The 12,363-nt window shown below is 35.1% G+C and overlaps 1 protein-coding gene across 9 annotated transcripts in view; it reads right to left on the bottom strand.

Moving 5' to 3' along the window:
* The window catches only part of Rhogef2 (Rho guanine nucleotide exchange factor 2), a 36,693-nt gene that overhangs the window by 15,304 nt on the left and 9,026 nt on the right, over positions 1 to 12,363 (bottom strand). For 7 of the 9 annotated variants that reach the window (XM_076764461.1, XM_076764462.1, XM_076764463.1 and 4 more), the window contains 10 exons: positions 11,770 to 12,015; positions 10,896 to 11,177; positions 10,729 to 10,818; positions 10,536 to 10,649; positions 10,362 to 10,460; positions 10,175 to 10,267; positions 9,911 to 10,104; positions 9,528 to 9,817; positions 9,240 to 9,419; positions 9,098 to 9,154 (listed from right to left, as the gene is read on the bottom strand). In XM_076764461.1, the coding sequence (XP_076620576.1) occupies positions 9,098 to 9,154; positions 9,240 to 9,419; positions 9,528 to 9,817; positions 9,911 to 10,104; positions 10,175 to 10,267; positions 10,362 to 10,460; positions 10,536 to 10,649; positions 10,729 to 10,818; positions 10,896 to 11,177; positions 11,770 to 12,015 (1,645 nt within the window). The remainder of the gene's footprint in view (positions 1 to 9,097; positions 9,155 to 9,239; positions 9,420 to 9,527; positions 9,818 to 9,910; positions 10,105 to 10,174; positions 10,268 to 10,361; positions 10,461 to 10,535; positions 10,650 to 10,728; positions 10,819 to 10,895; positions 11,178 to 11,769; positions 12,016 to 12,363) is intronic. The other 2 variants (XM_076764468.1, XM_076764469.1) reach the window with 1 other exon arrangement.

Below are 12,363 nucleotides of genomic sequence, written 5' to 3'. Positions count from 1 at the left end.
TTAGCTAGTACACGCTCGAGTTGGCCACTATTTCGATGAAATTTTTACGTAGATTATCGTGTATTATGAGAGTCGTTTATTTATGTTTATACAGGATGAAAAACTGTATCTTTCGAACGATCGAAGATCAGTAAAGACATTGTGAGACAAAATTAAAGAATATCGAACGGGGTGCATAATGTAGAAATAAAATTGCACATTTTTTCTTATCCCCAAACATTTCTACAATGGAGGCTTCGTAGTTCCACGAGACACCCCGAATATTTAGTATATAATATTATATTTTACAGTTGCTGCAGCGTGATACTAAAATTGATCCGTATGCACAAATCGAATGCCACTTTCAGTCAGGGAATAGAAGAATCTAACAGGAAAAACAATAATAGCGCAATAGAGTCTGTGACATAGCGCAGTTAAATTATTTTTATTCGCACCGATGCACTACAAAAAGGCCATCGCAGATACGTTTTAAGCGAAGCCATCGATTTTCAATACTATACAGGGTGTCGATACTATACAGCGTGTAGAAAAAAAATATTTTATTCTACGTTTTTCATTTGTCTTTACACATAGGATCGCTTCCCTCGTATATGGGTTTCGAAATGAAGTATTGAATCGACCAAAAAGTAATATCAGAATCTTAAGCGAGAAACAACGTATTAAACATTTTGATTCGCGATCTTTTGCCATCCCAAAGGGAATCTCGTAGTTCTTAGACTAGATTAAAATCTCAATTACGAAATATTGTGAACCGTGTTTGAATCGTTCTTTTTCTGTTAAAAATACGGGTCAAATATTTTTGGTTGCTCCGCCAATGTGCCAAATTTCATCAAAATCGGCGACTGACACTTTGGTATGTTCCCTTGTCAATAAAAGACTTAACAGCTGACGTCTCACAAAACGAAAACAAAGTAGGATAATATAAAATGTGAAATTACCTATTTAAGGAATGCAACTGCGGTAGAGATTAAAGAATGAGACAGTAAATGAGTTAGGGGTAAAAGATGAAATCACCAAAGGAATTTGGCATGTTTTGCAGTTCTTGTAGAAAGAGGATATTTAATATTGAAACATAAACATGGCGAGGCATATACTTGGCATGCAACAGTCAAGGAACGACACCGAGTGATTCGTGATATGAAAATGCGATACACTTACTCCCGGTACTGATTTATTCTTAGCAAATTGTTCCTCGAAACTCTCCTTTCGTTTTAGAATTTGTATCGAAGTACGAACTCAATTACCAATTTTAGGCGATCGAAAAGCAACTCGAAAGGTACAAAGAAGCTTTTACGACTTATTAAATTGATGTTTAAACGTACGAACATGAGATTTTATGGAATGCACGTGACTCCACGCTACGAAAATTGAAAACTTCCGTCGAAACGTTTCCTATGGCAAAACCGAAAATAAAAATAAGACTTGAAATAGATATCCGCTTTTATCTCACCTTATCATTATCATGGTTGACTTTCGAACCTATGTTAATAAATTATATTCGTTCTATCTATTCTTGTTGGTGCCATGCATAGCTAATCTTTAGAAACGCGCAAAATTTATAAATTACACATACAGAGTTTCGTTCGGTATCTTTGAAATAACGAGAGTCCAATGAATATTTCAATTTAACTTGTCTATTTAATGCGCACGAGCATCGAATTAACACGAACCACGGTGTCTGGCATTTCTCCAAGTATCCAGTCTTATGTGGAGGCTTATCAGGTAAGGAATGTGGCTCAGGGTAAAAGCAGATCGTGAGAGTGTGTGCGGATAGGGTTGCTACATTAATCTTCTGCTAAACAAACATTCAAATCAGACTCGATTTATTACGTCAATATCGTTTTAAATCAATAACGACGTATGAATCAAACGAAATTAATAAAGGTCCTATTTTCGTCCAAAAAGTGCGAATAAGTACGGCTTAATCGATGTATTCGTATCTAAAAATATTTTGTTGGTATCTTTTATGTCCAAATAAATTAATTTTTGTTTCATCGGTTAGTGTAACGTTTAAACAAAAACACTCGTTACAACTACTGTATGCTCTAACAATTTCCAAACGTTTCTGTGTACTTGCTAGAGGCTCTCCCATGCAAGCATTCCTTTTCAGAGTTCGACGAACTGTCTCCATTAATATTTGTTTCTCGATTCGTGAACGAAATTTGGCACACGTGTCTTGGAATTTACTTTAACTCGTTACGAATCGTTCATCTGTTTACGATTATATTTATTTTCATTGTTTTTATATCAAATTATCTATTATTTCTTGTTAAGCAATTCTTCGTATAAAATCAAACTAATACTATAGAATAATATTTGTCTGCGTGATCTCTCGTTACGGATAAAGAAACTTTGAAAGTCTATGAGTTATGCATGCACTTGATTAATTATGAATTTAACAACTTCGAACATAACAGTTTAAGTAGCGTTTCAAACGATTTCTTAAATAAAATTAAGCTTACGTCGAAATCTGTTAGAGATTTACAATTAATCAACACAGTTCTTTTTCCTTTACATTATTAATTGTTTTTAACGATGAAGTATCACCTTATTTTTTATAAACCCCACAACTATACTGATTGCTATAAAATAAGATTCGTGAATTTGCTGGAAAACAATGCGTCAGCATTTTCTCGACTAGGGACTGCTTTAAATGACTGAATAAATAAATCCAATGAAGTTTCCTACCACCTAAAAATACCATAAAAAAAAAAATGTTGGCGCTTTTGAACCCCGTAAGCAGACAGATAGTTATAGATCAGCAGGGGTAGGTATGCTGAGGGGGTGCTGCGAAGGAAAAGCTTAAGTCTCGTGTATTTTTAGATGGGGCGACGTAGGCGCGTGTCGCAGAGGCCGGAAACCGTTTTGTGGGCCCCTCCTTCCCGGTTTCTTCTTCGTTGTTGTTGCCGTCTGTGCTCGTACAAGATTTCTCTTATTTTCCTTACTCCCATTCCGAGACATACTTGGCGGATACTTTCGGCAACGACAACGATCGTTCGTCAAATACGATCGACTAATAGTAGAACTTCGAATCGCTACAATTCTTATTGAGCATTGCAACCGGGGCTTGAAAGCTGTCCCAATATAGACTTAAGTCTTGAAATTTAAGTTATGGAGAACTATAAAATATCCTATAAATTCAAAACTCACTACTATCGACAAATCATAACACAGTGGTTCTTAACTTCTAATAAACTTACAACAATAATCTTATTGACACGCTGAATATTATTAATTTAATAAATTTTAAAATGGGAGTAAAACAGTTGTTACTCCCCAGTGACAATAGATTCTACGATTTTTCTATTTTGCTAAAAATATCCATGCCCAAACATTGTCCTTTAAAGCTTCTCGCAATATTCCAGAGTTCATCTTTAAATACTCGAGTATTTGAACTCTACGTACATGATTACAAGAGTTATTCCTGTAGTACACAGGTCCAGGAAACTTACATCGCTTCGGGGGGGAGCATTCGAAGATACAGAAAAGGTAAATTTAAATTTAAATACTTTTTAACATTCTACAATCTATATTTAAATGCGCGAATATCCTCCTCCTATGGATTTAATCCTTCTCGATCTGAAATTTAGTGACTATTTATAGCCAGATTTTTTATAAACAGTTTTCAACAGATTTTAACGATGTAAACACATTGGGTAAGATCATTGCGTGTCTTCGTAACTGTAAAATATATCTACGAATTCTATTATACATAACAAAGTGATTGACTCTAAAATATCGTTCTCTAGATACGTATGTTATCACCGGGAGTTCATCCTTGACTAGCTTTGTATCTTCGACAGAATTTATATTAGACAGAACATATTGCGTATTCAATTTTAACGTTAAGAACCACTGGTTTAGATTACAAGAGTTATCTATGCATTGTACCCAATACAAGATCAAGAAGCTTGTGTTTCTCTTGGAGAAGAGAACTGACAGTAATGATGTAGATATACTCGTATGGAGTTCGACTTCGTCTACGTAGTTGCCTAGGATTTCTAGTGAATTCTGGTCTAATCTTGTCTAGACACGCAGTATTTGTATAGTCGCAAGGTTGTGCGTGTATGAAACATGGAAGTAACATAGAACGACGCGCAGAACATCGTCTATAAGCGAAGAGATGTTGTTCGTTCGACTTTATAGGTGTACGAAAATTTATGAACACGTCTGGTAAACGCGCGGCAAGAAATATCCGTCGGGCGGCTTGTTAAAACTTCTCCGGATCTCATTCCGAACTTCTGTAGCGTCGAGACTTCTCTTCGTACGTGAGACATATTCGTTCTCGAAAGTTTTGGTCTCCTCGAATCATTGGTATACACATTTAGGTACGTTCAGTTATACAAAACTAGTACAGTTATCGGATAAGTAACATAAAACTCTCGGTAATTGAAATTTGTAAGAGAACAAATAATGCAGTCGAACTCGGTTATGACGAGCACGGATGTAGTGAGATCATCGCTATGACGAGCAAAAAAACCACAATGTGTTTCAATCCACAGTATTTTATACAATTTTACGAATATCAAAGTGATATCTTTAAAATATAATAAGAACTCTGAATTGTGTGTTAATATTGTAGTTTATACGAGCATATCGATACAAATAATATTTAGTTAAGAGGATTATTCTTTTGTTCTTCGAACGCATCTTTTTATCGTGTTACTGGGAATTAAAAAAGATAGGCATAATTAACTCCGTACTAATATAGAGAGTAATAGCAATAACTTGTACACTTTGTCGATGCCCTCGTGCTCGTTATAACGGAGTTTGATTGTATTAAGAAACGTAAATTATCTCACTGTTTACGTAGAAATTATTCCGCTGGAGTTAATCGCCCAAATATGTAAGCTTTTCCTTGCAAAATCGGTTTACAGTTTCCTTTTATAATTATTTACATCGTTTCGCGTTTAATTATAAGTGAATCGAGTACGGTTGGAACGAACCTGACTCTTTCTCTAGGGCAATGATCTTCTTCACGACGGTGTCGTAAAACTCGTTCAAAGAATCGGTTTCATCGTAGAAAGCACTGTCGTTTAAATTCTCACAACACGGCGACACCTTCAGATGATCCAAACCGACGATCGAGGCTGTCTCTATGATGACGCGCGGTTCGCGCGTTTTCCTCACAGCGGCGAACGTTTCCCATACTTTTCCGGCGATCGAGCCTTTACTCATGTGAGGCACGGTCCTCTGTTTGATCGTCTTCAGCTTCGTTTTCTTCGCGACCTTGTCTTTGCTAACTTTCTCAAGCACCACTGTCGAACCTATTCCGATCGATATATCTTTTCTAGCTTCCGACCATTCAAAGTCCCACTGGAAATTCGAAGAACCTCCGACTCTTACCAAATTTTCTATTAATTACACCGAAGCAAAATATCGTTAAGCTACAATTAAATCAGCGATTATCTATGATAACAAACTATGCAAAAAGAGCAAATATAAATCGGTCTTAACGACTCTCGATCTATATTTACTTTCACGTAAACGATGAACGTCACATTATGTGGATTACACGATTATTAAAACATCGAGAGCAACGCAACGAAGAGAAAATAATATATCGGAGCTACTTCGTTCCAACTGGACTGTGTAGTTGTTCGCTCGATCTTTACCGTCGCCCTTCAGCTTCCGATTGAATCTGTTCCTGCATCTCTCCGACGAAAGCCTGAAGCTAGCAAAGCTAGCGATCAGGGGCGAGGGGTTGGTGGTCGTTGGGTAAGGGTTGCAGTCCGGTTCCCCCTCCAAGGGATCGCGCAACTGTTGCACCTCGACCATGTGCACGCCTCGTAGTTCCACGCCGTCGAGAAAATAATCGTGGCGGTTTCTCTACTTCTCGCGACAACAACCGAGCTGACACTAATTTTCCTCGAAGCCGCGCTCGCTTCTTTTCCGCGGAGACTGCCGTTGGTTTCCGGTTATACCCCACCAGATCGCTCCCCCGCTCGTTTTACAACCACGTTTACGTCTGTGTACGCGTCTCTATCTCTCTATGCGTGTGCACGTATCTACAGGGTGTGCACGATCCCGATCTTCGAAACCCTCGGGGGACATCCAGGGGCAATCTTCGCGTTCGAGATATTGATGTTCTCAGGGTCGCTCTTAACCCTCTCTTGCGCCAATTTTATTTCAACTTTCGAACAGGAAATCATTTTTCGTTTTTTTACAGAAATTTTAGTACGTTCTTCGTCTTTACTATCTATTACAAAGAAAAGTATGCAATATCATACACAGGGTAGTTTATAAAATCCATAGAAAATAAATTTACTAAATCAATTCTACTTTGATAAATATTTACGGCAATTCTATATACATAGAAATTTTTAATTTGAAACAATATAGTACAATAGTCCCTAATTTATACAGGGTGTTCGGCCATACCTGGGAAAAATTTTAATGAGGGATTCTAGAGGCCAAAATAAGACGAAAATCAAGAATACCAATTTGTTGATGAAGGCTTCGTTAAAAAATTATTAACAATTAAATTAAAAAATTGCAAATCGTTTTGGAAAAATTATTTTCGGCTGTGGGGGTCAATTACAATCACTTTTGGTCATTACACATACCTCCGAAATCCTATCCACTTTCGAGAAAAAAAATCGAGAAAGTACTGAAATTTTTAGACGAAATTAAAAAATTTCAAATCATACTAAAAAAATTATTTTCGGTTGCGGGGGTCAATTACAATCATTTTTGGTCATTACACATACCCCCGTAATACTACGCATTTTCGAGAAAAAAATTCCTTACCGAAAATATAATTTCTGGCCAGAAATGTCAGCCCAAAGTTTCATGCGAATCTTTAAAACGTCATAACTCCTGAACGGATTGGACGATTTTAATGTTTAAAAAAGCAATCAATGCGTATTTTAGTGAGGAATATGTAGAAATTGTAAAAATATTGGAAAAGTTGCTCCTTGACCCCGTAAAATGAGAAAAACCCTATAAAAGTGGTCCAATTTTCAAACGGCCATAACTCCTACAATAGTGAACGTATCTCATCGAAATTTTTTTCTGAAGTAGAGCTCATGGATACCTACAAAAAAGTACTAAACAACTTTTCTGTAGGGCGTCAAATGGAATTACTAAAAATCAAAAACGAATTTTTAAGAAAAATCGACAGGGGGTAGGTGCCTAAATTTTTCGACGAAAAAAAAATTTTTTAAATCGTTCTAAAAAAATTATTTTCAGTTGTGGGGGTCAATTACAATAATTTTTGGTGAATAGACCTACCCCCGAAATCCTACCCACTTTCTAGAAAAAAATTCAGTACGGGCGGAAATTTAAACGTTAATAACTTTTCAACGAAGCCTGCATCAACAAATTGGTATTCTTGATTTTCGTCTTATTTTGGCCTCTAAAATCCCCCATTAAAATTTTTCCCAGGGGTGGCCGAACATTAAAGCAGTTTAAGAACAATATTCACAGAATTCTAATGAAATGTTTGAAAATATCTATTGTATTCCTAAAAGATGTCTTTTAATTACTGTTCCTTTCTTCCAGAATTATACAAAATATTCCACTGCAAAGGAACAAAATTTATTTGATGAAAAATTATTACCACACCCTGTGTATGAATACATATATGCAGTACTAAAGTTCTAGGCCTCTTTTCGCGATTTCCTCTCCTCTTGCTCGCTTGCTTCCTTCCTTCCTTCCTTTCTCTCCTCTATATTTTAATAGGAAGCGTAGCACACAATCAACACAATACGTTTTGCACAACTTCTTTATCAGGAAGTATGATTATTATAACAGCATTGCTCGATAAAATCCACCTACACGCTGTTCTGAATTTCAGCGTGAACAATCGATTGCACTGTATCTTAATACTGACTTTTTTAAAATTTTCAACCGCAATCAATTGTTTAAAAATTATGAAACACGAAAATATACGCCAAAAATAAATATAGTATATGTAATATTCTAGAAATTATTCTGTTTTTAATTTATTCTTCGTTATTATTTTCTTCGTGAATACGTGTATGTTTTCAAAGATCTACGTGCTCCCACGAAAAAGCTTTATCGAGGCGGCACATTATCAGTTCAAAAGAATGAAAAGAGGATGTCGATAAAGAACCATTCAACACCGTGGCAAACAATCTCTCTATGAGAGACTGTCATGGAATATTTTTCACAACCTTAGACAATGATTTTGCCACCGACGCGCACTTTTAAGTATGTATTTCACGAGAAAATAAATTTCACCGATGATTTATAATGAATACAAACGCTGCTAATGAGACGAAAACTCTGAATAATGGCTGACGTGACCCACGTTCATCAAGAAACGCCTCGTTCGAGATGAAGACAGTACTCTTCGCGATAACGGATAACATTAACAAAAAACAAAGAACAAACGTATGTAAGTGTAAGCTTTTAAGATAATGCAACGCATAATTAAAATTTGCAGATTGACAACAATGTAGTTATAATTCAAAAATTACACTTAATTATTTTGCCAATTAATTAATAATTTAATTTTCTCAGTACCGAATAAAGTAACTTGCTAGACAGTTTTGTTACATCTGTCGTGACATTGTAACGAACTTGTGTCTGATGTCAGAATACTTAATAACGACTAAATGCAATAAAGTAAAAGTATTGGGGTTGGTTGTATGTGCACCGTACATAAAATGTAACTTTTATTCTTAGCATTGTGGTGAAATTAATGGCACTTGAGTTATCTTGCTGCTTGAATTGTGAACTGATTAATGTGCATAAGCGTATTGTTATCGCAAATAAAAAATAAAAAAAAGGAAAGTTGTTTGTTGCCTTCCAATCGTACTAAGTAATAGATTCGCCCGTTACCATGAAGATTAGAAATCGTAAGTCGTAAAACTGTCATAGAAAAATGTAGATGTCCTATTGTATTTCACAATATGCGAAATGTCAAGGTTTATTGATATGTATAAAATATAACTGTTGCAAAACAAATTAATTCATGCAATATTAGGGAGTATTAAAACGGCATCAACCACGCATTGTATCATACCAATATCATATTGTAGAAGAAAAGACAAATATCTAATAACTTTTACTTGAAATATTATTATAAATTTTATTCGATTGAATGATTTAACGTAAGTAATAGACTTACCATTTTCTCCATCAGTCAATGCACCAGCATCTTCTTCACTCTTTTTCAGTTTATCAACTGTAACATTGAGAAATTTTACATTAAGTAATTATTGATTTATTTCCAGATTTTATGATGTCATTGAAATATTCATATTACTTACCATGAAGCATATGATTCTGAGAATGATGATGATGATGCGACGACGGAGGTTTCCTTTCAGGAATAATGCGTTCCATGAGTTTGCTTATACGTTCGTTCACCCTTTCCTTCTTAACCAATGGTCCTAGACAATTTTCTTCTACTACGCGAACACATTGACGATGTACACTTAGAGAACAATCTATAATTAAAAATATATCGAGTTTTCATTAAATTTTAACCATAATTTTCATCTAAAATTTATTGTGTAAAAAATGTATAAATAATGTGTGAAGATAATTTTACGTACCATTACATAAATATCCTTGAGGTCCAATTCCACCGATGATAAGTTGACAATGATTGCAGTAAGTAATAGTAAAGTACTGATGAGCTACAAAATGATGACCTCTGATTGTCATTTTTCTTGCCTTTCCTGTAAGCAAGCGCGCTTTAATATTCGATTTATCTTTTGCAACAAAGGTAGGTACTCGGTCAAGTGATACTGGTCGGACTTGGAAAATTTTTGTCAATATTGTTGCCAGACCCGCTGCTGTTGTAAATTGTCGCAAATCTACGTGTTCTTTTTCTATATCTTCTCTGAAACATTTCATAAATAAATAATAATGTAATATCACGCACAAACATCAAAGAACAAACATCTACTATATGAATCTAAATTAACAATCTTACAGATAAGGCTCCATCTTGGGTAAGAGGTATGTTTCTATAATTTTTGTTTCTCGTGCCTTATCAGATGCACTTTCATCCAATTGAGCATCGCTTGGACCAAATAACATCCCCAATCCGGCCGTTCTTTTTTGTTGAAAGTCTGCAAGTTGCTCGTTCAGTTCTTCTTTCGCGCGCGTACGTGCTTTTAAGAAGATCTGTCGAAAGCATAACATTTTACAGAACTATACCAAGCGATTATTAGTGTAGGTACAATGGAATACATACTTTTCGCAGAATCTCTTCTTTATCAGATTCTTTTAAAAGAACATCGTCTATTTCATGTGCTACATTTTCGTCTACATTATGCAGACGGAGAGGCTGAATAAAGAAGTTTATATTAAATACATTAATATAAATTGCAAAAATACATTACTTGAATTGTAAAAAATGTATAATTTTTTTAACTACTTACTGCACCAGGTACTAAAAAACTAGAATGAATTTCATATGCCCACTTCCTCATTTCCTTTGCATTGCCTTCTTTGTACAGATCCGTTACTAAATAGAACAACTACAATAATATGAATACTTTTAGATAATGAAAGTCACAATCGATACTGCAAAAAAGCATTAACATAGTACTCACCAGACTGGAGGGATCACTGTTTGATAAAACATAATTAATAAATACAGCAAGATGTGCGTGATGTCCCCATAATCGAGATAAAGATTTAAATGGGCCGTGATCTTCTAGTTGCCCCTAAAATAGTATTTAATCATAATTGAATAATGACATAAATTATTTTATTGTAAATAAAAATATGCTGTCAAAAACTTACAACTTCTTGGTCACTCATATCATCATCTTCCATTGACATGATTGGTTGTTGTAATGTTGGTAATCCAGGAATGCTTTCGTTTAAAATAGCCTGTGAAACAAAAAAAAATACTTGCTTAATAACTATCACGTACAATTCGAAAAATTTAGCTTTAAAAAAAGACTTACATCGTTTATAGTAGAATTAGCGGTATCGTTTCCTGGACTAGCGATTGGATATGGTGGAGGTGGAGTTCCCGGTGGAGTGATATGAGGTAATTCATCTATATCAATGTCACTATGCCTCACGTGTCTAGGAGGAGAAAGATCATTCATTGATTCTGACGCTATTAAACGTCTACTAGCTTCTGACGGAGAAATGGTTGTAGTTCCTAGTTGTTCTGGACTGGATTTCGTTCGTTGGTGTTTATTTAGTGAATTTGAAGAGCCCAAATTTGCACCCTGTGAAAGCTATAAGAAAGTTCAATAATAATTAAAAGATTATCGATAACGGTAGGGTTAAGTATAGAAAATAAAAACATTAAACAATTAATTATGTAAAACTGTAATAAAATACATAATATGCATGTAACCACTAAATCGATCTTACAAAATAAACAATGCAATCATAAAAATTACTGCAATGAAAGACATGTTTTTAAAGAGACACCATAAATTTCTAGTAAATCACAGAAACCATACTCCAATGCATTTCACAACCATACTTGAAGACATTACTTAATACAGTTTCGTAATATTCAAGCAACACAATATCAATGAACAATGAACATAGTTTATATTAAATATAAGGCTCGTTTAATATAGTTGCACATAAACCTATTTGCGTAACAAATACTGTGGATAAAGTGTGTGGACTGAAACAAATTTGGAGTTAAACATTGTAAAATGTTTTAAAGGATGTAGAAATTTTAAACTATATAATTGTTCAATGGATAAATATGAGTTACTTGTCCGAAGTATGCACACTATTGTGTGATACGTTTTCTTTACCATGCATTTGTATAAATTACTTATTTAATGACTTAGTGATTAGACTACTTACAGAGTTAGGTATGCCATGACTGATGGTTGAGGGCGTTAAATGAGTCAACAGATGACACTCCAGCTCCAACTGGGCTACGTTGTGTGTATTTGTAGGAGGAGGTCTAGGAGGCAATGGTGGTGGAGATAGGCTTTGCATGGACAAGGACTTACGAGATGGTAGAGGCGGTGGTACGTCACCACTGCTACTACATAAGGGTGGATAATAGCCCGGGGAACACGAGGTGTTTGTTACCAACGAGCAAAGCTGTAAGACACAACAAAAGCTGGTTAGATAAAGTTAGCAAAAGCTTAAATACATCCCTACATGACCGAATTTGAAAATCTCAATTGCAATGCAAGCACACCTTATATAAAAATTACATATCTATAGCTCAAACAGAAACACGTACAGAAGCATAACATAAGTTTTATCATTTCTTGCTGTTTACCATCATACACTATAAGTAGAAGTATGCGGAGCCTCGATGTTTGAGACAAGGCGGGATCTCGAAAGTATGTTTCTGATCGAGAATATCTATATTCTCAATGAAATTCTCGTCTCGACTCGATATTTTCGAGGCCTTGCACATTTCTAACTATAAGCTAGTAATAT

This window comes from Colletes latitarsis, chromosome 4, assembly GCF_051014445.1.
Source record: "Colletes latitarsis isolate SP2378_abdomen chromosome 4, iyColLati1, whole genome shotgun sequence".
NCBI lineage: Eukaryota > Metazoa > Arthropoda > Insecta > Hymenoptera > Colletidae > Colletes > Colletes latitarsis.
The sequence above is the reverse complement of the archived record's forward strand: the minus strand, read 5'-3'. Positions and strand labels throughout refer to the sequence as shown.